General features: G+C 35.9%; 1 protein-coding gene across 1 annotated transcript in view; it reads right to left on the bottom strand.

The window, feature by feature from the left end:
- Positions 1-16,874, bottom strand: part of LOC150084627 (U4/U6.U5 tri-snRNP-associated protein 1) — a 343,250-nt gene that overhangs the window by 146,117 nt on the left and 180,259 nt on the right. Inside the window, exon 9 of the mRNA XM_090375366.1 lies at positions 15,509-15,581. Within this exon, the coding sequence (XP_090231492.1) occupies positions 15,509-15,581 (73 nt within the window). The remainder of the gene's footprint in view (positions 1-15,508; positions 15,582-16,874) is intronic.

Consider the following 16,874-nt stretch of genomic DNA (forward strand, 5'->3'; position numbering starts at 1 on the left):
GCTACAATGGATAAAACGATGGTTGAATGGGAGAAGACAGAGGATGGTAATCAATGGGTGCTGCTCTTCGTGGACTGTTATTAGTGGAATCCCACAGGGTTCGGTGTTGGGTTCACTGTTGTTTTGTATATTTATCAATGATATTGATGAAGGTATATCAGGCTTAGTGTCAAAGTTTTATATGATACAAAGGTTGGCAGGGATGTTAATGATAGTAATGGCAGTGTGCTACTGCAACAGGATCTAGAAATTTTGGGTAGATGGGCTGAGAAGTGGCAATTGAAGTTTAACCTTGACAAATGCAAAGTACTGCATATGGGTAGAAGTAACCCCAGAGAAACATACCAACCATGTGGTACTACATTTAAGGTGGTAGAAAATGAAAAAGATGTGGGATAATTGTGCAGTCAGATATGAAGTTTTCTGAGCAATGCAGACAGGCTGCCAGGGCAGGTCATGGGGTTTTGTCAATGATATATAGGAATTTTGCCAGCAGGGAAAAGGAGGGGATTGTTCCTCTGTATAAGGCAATGGTCAGGCCACACCTTGAGTACTGCGTACAGGTCTGGAGGCCTCATTTTAGGAAGGATATAGATTTGCTTGAGCATGTACAGAGAAGGACAACAAGATTGGTGAGGGAAATGAAGGGATCCTCTTACCAAGAGAGGCTTAAGTTCTGCAAATTGCAGTGGCTGGAGAGTAGGCACCTGCACGGTGATCTGATTGAGGTGTATAAGGCCTTGAATGGGTTGAGCATGCTGAATTCTGATGGGATTCTTCTACTTGTCCAGATTGAGGGGCATCAATTCAAATTAAGGAAAGAGAGATGTAGAAGAGATGTGCGAAAATTTGCCTTTAGCCAGTAGGTGATTAATCGCTGGAACAAACTTCCACCTGTCGTTGTGGAAGTTCACAGGTTAAATAAATTTAAGGAGGAACTGGACAAACATTTAGAAGGAACGGTTGTGTGAAAATTTTTTTTTTTATGGCTGATGCTGCATAAGCTCATACACTTGCTTTCTTGCATCACATGCCACTACTACTACATCAAGGACAAGTCTAAATGCCTACTGGAAAAACTTGTGGTGCGAGGTTGTGCATGACTTTAGTTCAGACCAACTACGAACCATTCCAGACAAACAGAGCAAGAAAACCATGGCAGAAACAAAGGAGTTGGCCAGGAGAATAGAGGAAGTAGATTGAGGACTTAGAGGAGGAGGAGGACATCAATGATTTAATTGATGGACAGGCAATAACACTAAGGGATGATGAACTCAAGGAGCTTGTCTGTTCCAACTCTGAAGATGAGGAAGAACTGCACCAAGAGAAGAAGTTTAACATGGAAAACCTAATGCTGGCAATTTGTGACGGCAAACGCCTTGTGGACTTCTACGAATATGACTTGATTCGTGAAATGAAGTTAAAGGAAAGCCTCATCGATATTTTTACACCATACACAGCCATGCTTGTTCAACAAGTTCAAACAAAAGAAGCAGCAGTTTCCCATCACAATGTTCCTGAAAACGACAGTTTCTACGTCAATGCTTAAAACTCCTCTTACCTCCGAACCGGACATCCCGACGTAGTAGTAGTGGCATGTGATGCAAGAAAGCAAATGTATGAGCTTATGCAGCATCAGCCAAAACAAAAAAAAAAAAAAAAAAAATCACACCATTCTCTCCAAATGTCTGTCCAGTTCCTCCTTAAATTTATTCAACCTATCAACTTCCACAACGACAGATGGAAGTTTGTTCCAGCAATTAACCACCCGCTGGCTAAAGGCAAATTTCGGCACATCTAATCTACATCTGTCTTTTCTTAATTTGAATTTATGCCCCCTTAGGTTCGTAATCTGAACAAGTGGAAGGATCCCATCAGAATTCAGCGTGCTGAACCCATTCAAGGCCTTATACACCTCAATCATATCACCGCGCAGGTGCCTAGTCTCCAGCCACTGCAATTTGCAGAACTTAAGCCTCTCTTGATAAGAGGATCCCTTCATTCCCCTCACCAATCTTGTTGCCATTCTCTGTACACGCTCAAGTAAATCTACATCCTTCCTAAAATGAGGCCTCCAGACCTGTACTCAGTACTCAAGGCGTGGCCTGACCATTGCCTTATACAGAAGGATAATCACCTCCTTTTCCCTGCTAGCAAAATTCCTATATATCATTGACAAAACCCCATGACCTGCCCTGGCAGCCTGTCTGCATTGCTCAGAAAACTTCATATCTGCCTGCACAATTACTCCCAGGTCTTTTTCATTTTCTACCACCTTAAGTTTAGTACCACACAGTTGGTACGTTTCTCTGGGGTTACTTCTACCCATATGCAGTACTTTGCATTTGTCAAGGTTAAACTTCAGTTGCCACTTCTTAGCCCATCTACCCAAATTATCTAGATCCTGTTGCAGTAGCACACTGCCATTACTGTCATTAACAACCCTGCCAACCTTTGTATCATCTGCAAACTTCGACACTAAGCCTGATTACCTTCATCAATATCATTGATAAATATACAAAACAACAGTGGACCCAACACCAGGCCCTGTGGGACTCCACTAATAACATTAGTCCAAGAAGAGCAGCACCCATTGATTACCACCCTCCGTCTTCTCCCACTTAACCATCATTTTATCCATTGTAGCAACTTATCCTTAATACCATTCTGCTCCAATTTGTACAATAGTCTTCCATGCGCAACAGTGTCAAAAGCTTTCCTGAAATCCAAATATATGATATCAAAATTATTTTTTTGCATCCAGTTCCTTTGTAACCACATCGTAGTATCCAATAAAATTAGTCAGACAAGACTTTCCCTTAACAAACCCATGATGTGTCTGAATTATTGCTGCAGTCTTGTCTAGATGATCCTGCAATGCATCTTTAACCAGCAACTCCATTATTTTACCCGGAACAGAAGTTAAACTAACTGGTCTGTAATTACTCTTGTCACCCTTCGATCCCCTTAGTGAACTGGGGATACATTTGCACATCTCCAGTCCGTGGGAACCTCCGCTGAGTCCAAGGATGCTCTCATAATTATGGCTAAGGGTTTGCTTAGTTGCTTTGCCGCCTCCTTTAATATAACTGGATAGATCCCATCCACCCCAGGTGCTTTTCTTACGTTTAACTTCAACAGTTTCTCTTCCACTTTGCTCTCAGTTATTACAAAATCATTAAGTATCCTGCTACAATTTGATAACCTTCTGCCATTTTCAAACCTTAATAATTCCTCACGTGTGAATGTAGATGCAAAATACTCATTCAGTTTGTTTGCTATCTGAGCAGGATCATCAACAGTCGAACCATCGATGTCAAGTGGACCAATCAGATTCATCCCCTTCCTTTTAGAGTTTATATAAGTAAAGAAATCCTTGTTGTTTTTCTTAGCATCTTTTGCCAAGGATTTCTCGTAATCTGCCTTCGCCTGCCTAACCTCCTTTGTAACTTGGTTACAGATCAACTTGTAGCTATCACAGGCTTCTGTGTCACGTGTTAATTTGATGCATCCCATGCATTTTTCTTCTCTGTTACGAGTCACATTAGTTCATTTGACAACCATTTAGGCCTAAACCTTGAACAATATTTCTTAATAGGTATGAATCTTTTAGTAGCATCCACGATTAATTCCTTGAATGCTTCCCACTGAGAATTTACTGTTGGTAACATCATCAGTTGATTCCACTGTACAGAATTTAAGAACTGTACAGTGGAAACTGTACAGAGACCACTGTACTCGCCTTTACGGAAGCAAAAACCCTTTCCTTTACCCCTGATGGTAATTAAATCTTTAAGTAAATCCCACATCAGTACACTGTGATCACTGCCACCTAGTGGTTCTTTTATCTGCAAATTCCTAATACATGAATGATCACTGCTGATAACCAGATCAAGAGTACTACTTTCTCTGGTTGCCTCTCGAACATGCTGCTGCAGAAAACAATCATCCAATAAATCCACAAATGTCTGACTAGTGTGTGAGTGCCCAACCCACAAGTTCCAGTCAATATCTGGGAAGTTGAAATCCCCCATTATAAGGTATTCCGATTTACTAGCCCACGTCAGCCAACATTGCTTTTTCTCCAGCCTCTGTGACCCCTACCACTGAGAAGTACTGAATACTGTGGCGAATACCTTGTTCTTAACTGTGTTAATAAAATTTTGATAAGGTATTTTCGAAACATGGATCTGAAATGTTACTCATTATTGTACAACACAATTAAATCTTTTAAACACATTTAAACATTTTCCTGTTAATTGTAAATGGTTGTGTAAGTGTTTAGGCATACATAGAAAATATCTGGGGCTATTTGGGCGAGAGTACCGACTTTCGTGGAATTTCACGTTTTCATGGGAAGTGTTGACACGTAACCACCTAACCACCGTGAATATGGAGACCCGACTGTATTTTCATTTCTGTTAGTTTATCTTATAAATACAATAAAATCTTTAAAAAATGTGTTATTCCTATTACTGTATTGTTAGACAAGGTTTTCGTTTTTATTATTTTATTTTATTAATTTAAATTAATTTATTCTTTCATTTATTTTTGATATTATTCTTAGATATATAGAAGTCCTCCCCCCCCCCCAAAAGGGAGTAAAATTTTGACACTTTTGGGGGACCTCGTTATTAATAAAACAAGAAAATTTGGGTCCCTTGAACTTTGTATTAACAAGATTCAACTGTAATAAGAAGAAATTAAATGAATCACCATATAATGATGCAATGGGAAAATTTACACATTATGTAATGTAATAAACCCGTGGCATTGAACATGTTTTGTTTACATATTCCTTACAGTTTTCTTGAAGAATACTCTACCCCTGTTAACATTAGCATTAGTAAGGTATATGATGCAATAAAGAAAGCTTATATAGCATCAGCCAAAAAACAAAACCCTTCCCATTTCACCCATCCATTCACTCCAAACGTTAGCATTAGTAAAGGCATATGATGCAAGAAAGGAAGCTTATGCTTGTGTAGTTCTGCCTTAAACTTAAATAAGTTCAAGGCAGAACTAGACAAACATAAGCTAGACCTCCACTACGACAGATGGGAGTTTGTTCCAACTATCAACCAACCACTGGCTAAAGGCGAATTACCACACGTCTATTCTACAATTGTCTTTCCTCAATTTGAATTTATGCCCCCTCAGGTGAGTAATCTGAGCAAGAGGAAGAATCCCATTAAAATTGAGCTTGCTCAATCTATTCAAGGCCTTAACACCTCAATTAGATCACCTCACAGGTGCCTACTCTCCAGAAGCTGCAATTTGCAGAACTTAAGCCTTTCTCGGTAACACCAACCTTTTGTTCCACTCATCAATCTTGTTGCCCTTTTCTGTACTCGTTCCAGCAACTCTACATCCTTCCTAAAATAGGGCCTCCATACCTGTATACAGTACTCGAGGCCTATTATATATTTTCTATGAAATTTGACCCCTAAATTACATTTACAAGATAATACACGTTTACAAATCCTTGGCAAAAGATGCTAAGAAAAGCAGCAAGGATTTCTTTATTTATATAAACTCTAAAAGGAAGGGGATGAATCTGATTGGTCCACTTGACATCGATGGTTCGACTGTTGACAATCCTGCTCAGATAGCAAACAAACTGAATGAGTATTTTGCATCTACATTCACACATGAGGAATTATTAAGGTTTGAAAATGGCAGAAGGTTATCAAATTGTAGCAGGATACTTAATGATTTTGGAATAACTGAAAGCAAAGTGGAGGAGAAATTGTTGAAGTTAAACAAGAAAAGCACCTGGGGTGGATGGGATCTACCAGTTATAATAAAGGAGGCGGCAAAGCAACTAAGAAAACCCTTAGCCATAATTATGAGAGCATCCTTGCATCCTTGGACTCATGGGAGGTTCCCACGGACTGGAGACGTGCAAATGTATCCCAATTCACAAAGGGGGATCGAAGGGTGACACGAGTAATTACAGACCAGTAAGTTTAACTTCTGTTCCAGGTAAAATAATGGAGTCACTGGTTAAAGATGCATTGCAGGATCATCTAGACAAGACTGCAGCAATAATTCAGACACAGCATGGGTTTGTTAAGGGAAAGCCTTGTCTGACAAATTTGATAGGATATTATGATGTGATTACAGAGGAACTGGATGCAAAAAATAATTTTGATATCATAACAAACAACAAACAGGCTTCGGTGTTAGGTCCACTGTTGTTTTGTATATTTATCAATGATATTGATGAAGGTATATCAGGCTTAATGTAGAAGTTTGCAGATGATACAAAAGTTGGCAGAGTTGTTAATGACAGTAATGGCAGTGTGCTACTGCAACAGGATCTAGATAATTTGGGCAGATGGGCTAAGAAGTGGCAACTGAAGTTTAACCTTGACAAATGCAAAGTACTGCGTATGGGTAGAAGTAACCCCAGAGAAACGTACCAACTGTGTGGTACTACACTTAAGGTGGTAGAAAATGAAAAAGACCTGGGAGTAATTGTGCAGTCAGATATGTTTTCTGAGCAATGCAGACAGGCTGCCAGGGCAGGTCATGGGGTTTTGTCAATGATATATAGGAATTTTGCTAGCAGGGAGAAGGGCCTTGAATGGGTTATATAAGGCCTTGAATGGGTTGAGCATGCTGAATTCTGATGGGATCCTTCCACTTGTTCAGATTACGAACCTAAGGGGGCATAAATTCAAATTAAGAAAAGACAGATGTAGAATAGATGTGCGGAAATTTGCCTTTAGCCAGCGGGTGGTTAATTGTTGGAACAAACTTCCATCTGTCATTGTGGAAGTTGATAGGTTGAATAAATTTAAGGAGGAACTGGACAGGCATTTGGAGGGAATGGTGTGATTTTTTTTTTTTTTTTTTGGCCGATGCTGCATAAGCTCATACACTTGCTTTCTTGCATCACATGCCACTACTACTACTACAATACTGATGACAACTAATAAATTACTGATGATGATAGCATTACTTCTAGATCATTAGACCAGTAGTATAATAAGGTCATTTGTAAATTAATATTAACTGCTATAAGTATTAGAATCTAAACTTAAGAATTTAATGCCCTCCTTGCAGAACACAATGTAAATAGTTGGCAGAGGTATTTAGCACAAAAATTTCATATTAGTATAGCACAAAAATACCACAGTATTATTCTCTATTATACATAAAATTTCCTAAATGTGAAGTACAATGTGTGGCTATTAAATAATGAGGCTGTTGTAATAAAATAAATATAATGAAATATTTTTTACCTTACCAGTTATCCCCTTCAAAATAATTGCCTTCAGTTTGCATACAGTGTTCCCTATGTTTCTTCAAGAACAGAAACATTTCTGGAAGTCACATTCTGTAAGCCCTTTTAACACTTTGGTTGTTTTATGATGAATATCTTTCGAATAACGGATGATGTTTTTTTATGAATAATGGACTGAAAATACGTTCCCTTAAGTACACTTTTCAGTTTAGGGAAGAGAAAAAGTTACAAGAGGCTAGGATCTGGTAAGCAGGGTACAAGTTACAAGTTCACACACAGGGATTTGTTTTTTGGCCAGAAACTGGCAGAGAGTATGTTGTGTGCTGAAGCGTCCGACCATCCTTCCACAATTCAGGTCTCTTCCTTAAAATTTTATCATGCAGCCTTGTCAGAACTTCAAGGTAGTATGTCTGAATGACAGTCTGATTTGGTGGGACATATTTAGCCATAATAATTCCTTTAATATCAAAGAAAACAAGAAACACTGTTTTCATTTTTGATATTGACATTCTTGTTTTTTTGGGTCTGGGGGATTGTTCTAAAAGACAGTCCATTGCATTGACTGTCTTTTAGTTTCTGGCACAAACTGGAACAGCGAACTTTCATCGCAAGTAATTACAGTACTGAAAAAGCCTGGATCTTCTTCAATTTTTTAAAAAACTTCACAAACTTGAAGTCTTCTCATTCTTTGGCCTTCATTCAAAAATTTTGGCACCACCCTGGCACATATTTTTCTCATACCTAAATTATCGGTTAAAATCTGTCTATTTCTTTGTCCATATTGAGTTCTGATGCAACCATTCGAATGCTTAAATGATGATCACTTCTAATCAATATGCTTACCTGATCCACATTTTCATCAGATTTCATGGATACTGAAAAGCCTAGTATTTTTCCGCATTCTCTTTTTCTTATAAAAATTTTTTATACCATTCAAAACGTGCAAGCTCTTGACATAGCATCTTCCCCATAAATTTGACATAACTCATAACTTTCCGCTGGTGTTTTCTTTAGTTTTTGTAAAAATTTGAAGTTGATTCGCTGTTTAATTCTGTCTGTCATTTTTCCAGCAAACTGCAAAAATACAAGGTAATAAAAACCTGTCTCACCGCAAAGCAGATGAATGTGACTCATCAGATAACTAGGAAAAGGTTCAAGATCAACTGCTGTGGTTTTGTTTTGTAAGTAGCACTTGGTGTGTAGTGGCTGTGCATACAGTCTCATTATTTAATGACCACACCTCATTACAGTTAATGACAATAAAGCTTCAATTGTTCCTGTCAGAGAAACTGGCTGAAGCTTCTCTTGACATTATAAAAAAATTTATTTGTCATCGTTGTGAATTTTTTGCAGTACAAGAGCTATATAGGCAATATCTTGTGGTATTCAGATGAGCAAACTTCTGTTAGAGAAATTTAGACATTATAGTACATTATCTTTTTCAGAAAGGAGAAAATGAAGTAAGTAGTAAATGGGCCATGGAGTAAGTGGTAATTGTTATAGATTTATAAGTATTAGTATAGGCATATGATGCAAGAAAGCAAGCTTATATAGAATCAGCCAAAAAAAAAAAAAAAAAAACATCCTGTTTCACCCATCCACTCACTCCAAAAGTTTGTCTAGTTCATCCTTGAATTTATTTAAGCTGTCAACTTCCACAACGACAGATGGAAGTTTGTTCCAGCAATCAACCACCATTGGCTAAAGGCAAATTTCTGCACATCTACTCTACAACTGTCGTTCCTCAATTTGAATTTATGCCCCCTCAGATGTGGAATCTGAGCAAGAGGAAAAATCTCATCAGCAATGAGCTTGCTCAAACCATTCAAGCCCTTATGCACCTCAATAAGACTACTCTGCAATTTGTAGAACTTAAGCCTTTCTTGGTAACAGCAACCCTTTGTTCCACTCACTAATCTCTTTGCCCTTCTCTGCATTCGTTCCAGCAGCTCTACATCTTTCCTAAAATGAGGCCTCCAGACCTGTATGTAGTACTCAAGGTGTGGCCCAACCATTGCCTTCTACAAGGGGATACAAGTAGTAACTGTCATAGCAAAATGGAGCCACAAGAAAGATGAATTACAGAAATTCCTTAACTGCCTTAACCACTGTTACACAGAATTTCTTTCTCCAGGGAAAGAAAACCAAAATAACAGGCTATCTTTTCTTGACATCCTTCTCACTAGACGTAATGACAGGGTCAGCAAATCATTATAAAGGAAATTCACAAGCTCTGGCATAATCCCTAACTACAGATTATTCATCTGCACTCTACCAAAGTAGAGGTAATCAGATTGTACATTCTCAGGGCCCCTTGCATCTGACAGGGCTTGGACCTACAAGTAGAGTTGGTCAGTATTAAGACACCAGGAAGGAATGGTTACACAATCTCCAAAGTAATAGGGAACACTACCGGAACTTACAAGGACAAAGACCCAAACTGCAAAACTGAAGAACCATCACCATCCTGTATGTGCTGGTAATTAGCCAGAAAACTGCCAAAATAACTAGATCCTTTGAGATAACCACATATTCACTGGTTCCTACTGCACCATGAAGAAAACGTTTATTAAACCAAAGTCCATTCCCCCAAATCCCAGAGTCTCGGTATAAAAACTGACATATGGATGTAGAAGAATCATACAGAAGATTTCTATACAACTGGATAAATACTCAAATACCAACAATGTCGATGTGTAGAAAAATGAGATCATGTAACGATCCAACCTTATATGCCCTACAGTGCTGTTGAGTGGGAACTAAAATCAGCACCAGTCCTTACCACCAACCACTTGTACTCCAGAATATCATTCAGGGAACCCTATTATTTTTATATATATATTATTATTATTTTTATCTATATATATATATATATTTATATACATATATATATATATATATAAACAAAAAACATCATATTTATTACCATACACAATGTCAATGAGTAGAAAAATGAGATCATGTAAGGATCCAACTTTATATGCTCTACAGCAGTGTTTCTTAATCTTTTTACTCTCATGGCACATTTTCGAAAGAATAAAAATTTTGCGGCACACCTACGTAGTCATAGAAGAAGAAATTTCTAAATTAAATAAATAGAATGAAAAATAATATTAACAATTTTTTTATTTATACTTATGTTATATCTGTGTTATGCAAACAATAATTCTTAAAACCAAAATAAAATATAAAAATAATTAAATAAATAATTACAAAAAGAAAATATGTATGCCTTCAACAAAGCTTTAAATTATTCAAATATTTGATAGAGATCACATGAATTTTTATTTAAAAAATTATAGTCAATGTGAAATACGTGATTGACGATGTTTTGTTATTTCTGCTATAAAAAAGGTCTTATTTCAGACAGAGCAACTCGCAGGTCATCTTCGACATTTTCCAATCTTGATCGTTTTTTTATTTTTCATGTTAGTGAGAGTTGAAAATCCTAACTCATATAGATACGACGTAGAAAATTGGAGTAAAATATTTATTGCTATTTTAGATAACTTTGGATATGCATCTCTGACTGAAATCCAAAAAGTATCCAAATGAAATTCCAAATATTTGATTTTTAATGTTCGATCAGGTGAAAGGGAAATCAGTTCTTCCTCTTCTTCAAGACAAAGATTCCAGTTTGATGTATCATTAATAAAAGTATTTCGCATCCAGTCATATTTTTCCGATTTAATAGATGGAAAATTTTTTTCATTGTCTTTTGAAGCAAATCCAAATGGTTTTTCACCAATGGTGCAAGAAAATTTCTCATCTGTTCAGGAATCTTAGGAAACATAGCTAAATTATTTTCAAGTTTATTCATCCACAAGCATAATTTTTTTATCAAAAGCAATTAACTTATCTGTTGATCTTAAGATATTTTTGTTTCGCCCTTGTAAACTAGTATTTAAAATATTAAGATGTGCAATTATATGTTCTATGTAGGTCAGTTTTGCACACCACAATTCATTGTTAAAACAATCATAAAATTTTTGTATTTTCATACAATTCTTTTGTTTTCCTGCGGTACTTATTTCATTTTAAAAAATGTACAAAGTTCTGCTCACAATTCAAATACACGGGCTAAAACTTTTCCTCTAGAAAGTCAACAAATATCATTATGTAGTAATAAACAATTGTAGTTAGATTCCATGCTGTCGAATAATTCTTTGAAAATTCGTGATTTTAAAGGTCTGCTTTTAATATAGTTAACAATATTTATTACGTCATCTAGTACAATGCTTAATTCCGTTGCGAGAGTTTTGCCTACTAAAGCTTCTCGATGAATAATGCAATGTGTAGAAATAAGATTTGAATTTTTTTGTTTTGCAAATGCCAAAAAACCATTTTCAGGTCCGATCATTGATGCAGCACCATCTGTACAAAAATTTCATGACAACTTTGTCTTTTCGAAAAAGTTATCTACACAATTAAATATTTCCCTTCCTGTCGTTCTTCCTAGCAATTCGTGACAGAATAAAAATTGGTTCATAATTAAATCTCCGTTAATGAATTGAACAAATCCCATTAATTGTGTTTTCCTGCTGATATCTGTTGACTCATCTATTTGCAGAGCAAAAATTTGACCAAGTTTTTGTTGAACATTTTCTACTAAATTTTCCGACATATCGATTATTCTTCGACTTATAGTATCGTTGGAAAGAGGAATTTTATTTATTTCAGCTTCTGCATCTTTGCCGAACATACATTTCACCATTATATGACAAGCAGGACCGATCAACGTTTCTCCAATCGAATGAAGTTTCCCTTTTTGCGCAATAAGTTGCGCTACTTCATAGGAGGCAATTTGTGCTTTGTCAGACACTTTTATTGTGTTTTCAAATTTTTGTATTTGTTTGGCACTATTTGTCATTAATCGTTCAAAATACCTTTTGTCTTTAGACATCAAATTTTGATGAATTTTTTCTATATGGCGTTTTAGCTTGCTAGGAACCATTGCACTGTTTGCTTTTTTATGTCCGCATACAACACATAAAGGTAAGGGGAAATTTATGTCCCCTGTCCATTTAAACCAAAATTTCAGTAATCTTCATTATATTTTCTTGTACTAATTTTCGATCTTTTTGGCTGAGATTCATCGGCGTTGGTATTGTTCATATTATCACTATTTTCAATGGATACATTTGTATCTGCTGCAGAACTACTGTCACCGACATCAATAGTTTTGTTTTTATTTAAAAATTTTTGTATATCCATTTTCAGTTTTTTCTAATAAACAAAAAACGGTTTTGTAGAATTTTTAATTTTTATATACATTTAAATTACCTTAAGAAATCGCCTAACCCTAAATTATTTACTTTACAACACACAGTTTAATATGACAATATTAACACGATATATATAAACAAGTAATACGCCGCATGCCTACGCATACAACTCCCAGAGAACTAGAGACGGGATCCCATATTTTGATTTTCTGAAGTAATTCAGGGGCGCTGTGCACTTATACAGGATCGCATCAGTCCGATTCACGTGGTCTGCAGGCGACAGATACTTGGTCTTTATTCAAATAGTGTTGACGCCTGAATGCAGACGCCCCCGTATTCGGATATGTCAATTTCAATTCGTCATAAAAAGATCCTACGTGTACTTTATTCTTATTAATGGTATTGTACGTATATTCGGACAATGATGTTAAAATAAAAACGACGCTAGTTTTTTTTTTAAGATTTTGTGGCACACCCTTTGAGAAACACTGCTGTATAGTGCTGTTGAGCGGGAACTAAAATACCACCTTACCACCAACAACTTGTACTCCAGAATATCATTCAGGGAAGCCTATTTTATATATACAGTAGAACCCGGATGAGAAATTCCTGCATAAGAAGTTTTCCCCTGTACTAGGTTTGGTGTTTTAAGTCCCAATTAAAGTTTGTAATAAAGAATACACAGAGTATTATTATTATAGTCGCGTTTTTCCCAACTAATACGTTTCTTTAAATATACAAATTTTTTATTTGTATATTTTGGTGAGAAACTTTAATATATTTTAAATTAATATATTCATTTAAAAAAATATACATTAAACAATATAAACATTTTGGTAATCGAACAAGTTAGTGTCAAGCATTTTTGATATGCATGTATCTCATATTGTGAATGCCTTCACAAGTTGCCCTGATATTGAACTAGCTTGAATAAGCAACACTTCAACAGTGGATTCTCGACAAATATGTATTCTGGTATTCTGGCTAATTACCGGCACATACAGGATGGTGATGGTTCTTCAGTTTTGCAGTTCGGGTCTTTGTCCTTGTAGGTTCCAGTAGTGTCCCCCATTACTTCTTCAACAGTGGATTCTTGGCGAATACCACCACCCCTGGATGGTGGTATTTGCCAAGAATCCACTGTCGAAGTGTTGCTTATTCGAGCTAGTTCAATATCAGGGCAACTTGTAAAGGCATTCACAAGATGAGATATGACAAAAACGATGCCATTTCACCTACTTCAGTGATTTACTACAAACTAAAATGATGCTTGGCACTAACTTGTTCGATTAGTGAATTTCCTGTAGTCTGAGACTTTCAGCACTAAAACCTTTTTAGTATAAATATTTTGATATAAAGGAAGTGACATATTGCAATTGTTTTCATTGATATTCATAAATGGATAGCATCAGCCATGTGAAGCACAGTGATGCATTTGTCATCAAGTTCTGATGGTTCTGAACAGTTCTGAATTACTTAGTGGATTGTTGCTCTGTACTATTGTAATTGTGACCTTTTAAGGTATGTTGGAACTCATCCTTCCAACTTGGTAATGAGTATTTGGTAAAGAATTGAACAGAATGTTAAGCAATTAGAAATCCTCAGTTTAAAAATGTTTCCCATAGGCAGAGTGAAATATTTATAAATTCTGAAATAATACGTAAAAATGATCTTTAAGTTATGTATGTGTATCTTTTCATTTTTATTTGTGTAGTTACTATTTCATATCCTTAGGTCACTTTCCCTTCTAAGAAGTTCTAAACCTCCGGTCCCTTGGAAAACTTCTTATCTGGGTTCTATTGTATATATATTTATATATATAAACAAAAAACTTCATATTTACTGCCACAAACAAGAAGGATGGTGTAACTTCAGAGAAGAATATTTCCAGCTATTCAAAGATAAAATCCTTTTCAATTATAAACTGCGTCATTTATAACCTGTCATTTCTACAGTAGAGCATTTTCTTTTTTTTTTTTTTTTTGAAATTGGAATTCCAGAGCAGATATGAAACATTAATATCAATTGCAATTTTATTTAATTAAATGAAATGTGCTTTTGTTTAGAAAATCCTCTTTTCCACTATTGTTACACAAATGTTTGTAACATTTTGCAAATACACATTGATACTGTGTTTCGAAATGATTAACTCTAACCTCCTAAGACCTAGTGGTCAGGCTGTAGCACAAACAGAACATATTGCAGGCAGCAGAGAACAATTCAAATGATTTACCTTGTTTAAACTTGTTTCTTTTTATTATTTAGATATCCTAAGTGAATGCTAAAGCTAAGAAACTCATCATAACTGTAGTTCACAGCCACTGCAGACTTACAACACAGTAAAGTGGGGACTGTATGGGTATAACAACAGAAAATAGGCATGAAATACATTGCTGATTAAAGTTCATGAACAGAATATACCCTTTGCTGCAATGTGATGTGTATAACTGGTCACATCAATGAAAAATAAAATCACTGTTCTGTAACCCAATCAACAGTTCAACATTTCAGATTCGATTGTTTCCCTTCAATACATGCATTTCAAAAACTGTGATCAATCAATTGCATGGCTTTAAAACAATGAGACACATTTAAGCATAGAGAACAGTTTAGAAATTAATCAGCCTAAAAAATTAGAAACAAATTTCACATTATAAAATATGACAATCTTTCATTACAGAAACAAACTTGTAACTGCAGCATATATAGGTAGTAATTTCAATAAAAAGTTCACATTGATTTTTAAAAGTTAATAGTTTCTGCTTCTTCATGTATGGTAGAAGATAAAAAAAAAGAGTAAACATTTACACTAAATTTAGTGGCCAATGTAGGAAATTTTCTCAGCTATATATATATCAGTGTGTATACCACATTCTATTAAATAAAGTATAATTAAAGTCTAGACATGCTACCACAATATTGTACTAATTCTTTGCTTTGAGTTGAAATTTTGCTTGGTACTTCATAACTTATACACTTGGTAGGTTTGAGTTTTATTTTTCATATATACTTACATTTCACGTAAACTCACCTATTCTGAAAGTATCCTGTTTTGGACCTTCAATTTCTTCATCATATTTTGAAAGAAGAGCTTTCTTTTTTACCTAAATGATTTAAATAAAAGTGTCCATTAAGTAAACAGAATTTTATTTTGGTTGCTGTTGAAAACTTCATTAAATCACTCTAATTGGGCAATGTTTCAATGGTCAAGGGCTGTTTGATAGAAAGCTTTAGCATGCGGTGGTCATTCGGACCTTATCGCATCCTCCGTATTTGGTGGTCACAGGCTCGAACCTCGGTCTAATCAAGAAGTGTGTGCTACGCACTGCGGCTCCTGCCCACCTGGCTACAGAGGTGCCTCGAGCTGACTAATATGTATTATGCATTTGATAAATCACAAAACCTTGCATGGTGAATGGAAGAAATAGAAATAATGATTAATGAAATAAGATAATGATAGAGATAAATAATTCTATAATTAAAATTCTAGTTGAAATCTTTATACTGAAAATAATTAGAAAATTCTCTTCATGATATCTTCAGTTCTAGTATTCATGTACAAGAACTAGAACTAAAGATATCATGAGTTCTAGTATTCATGTACAACTGACACAGTTACTTGTGACCATATTGGACATATTGGAATCACGGTAAGATTTCATAATGGATTGCAGGGTAGCTACAAGGCAGGAAGAAGAGGGTCATGAGTAACAGTGATTCTTCAGGTAATCTAACTTTAAACTCCCAAGGATCAGTTCTGAGACCACTGTTGTTTCTGATTTTCATAAATGGCATGAACAAACGGATAGAGGGTGATGTCAAAATGTGAAGATGATTCCAAGACTGGTAGAGTAGTTAATGATCAGCACCAAGCAGAGCCTCTTCAGGATGACTTGGGTGGGCTTCAAGGATAGTCAGAAAAGTAGCAGCTACATTTTAACAACAAAATGCAAGATCTTACACCTGGGGAATAGCAACCCCAAAATAACTTTTACACGTGGTAGGTATGAGTTAAAACAGTAGAGGAACCTAGGAATTATGATATGGTTGGACATTAAGTTCTCCGAGCAACGCAGACAGGCAACCAGAAATGCCCATGGTGTCCTATCAAACAATTGCTATTGGAGAGGAGGTTGTGATCCCATTGTACAAGGCTATTTATAAGACCGCACTTTGAATACTGTGTTCATATGGAGATTGCACATAAAAAAAAAAAAAGATATCAAGCTTCTTGAACGAGTCCAAAGATAGGCAACCCACTTGTCACTTTGTGAAATGTGCAAAGGGCACCTATATAAGGAAAGAATTCAAAAGTGTGCTACAGAACTTGGAAACCAGGCACCACAGAGAGGACCTCACTGAAGTATATAAGAGAGAGAATAATAAATTGAATTAAA

The sequence above is a fragment of the Mastigoproctus giganteus genome, chromosome 6 (assembly GCF_048544385.1).
Source record: "Mastigoproctus giganteus isolate SK-2022 chromosome 6, ASM4854438v1, whole genome shotgun sequence".
In the NCBI taxonomy this organism is placed as follows: domain Eukaryota; kingdom Metazoa; phylum Arthropoda; class Arachnida; order Uropygi; family Thelyphonidae; genus Mastigoproctus; species Mastigoproctus giganteus.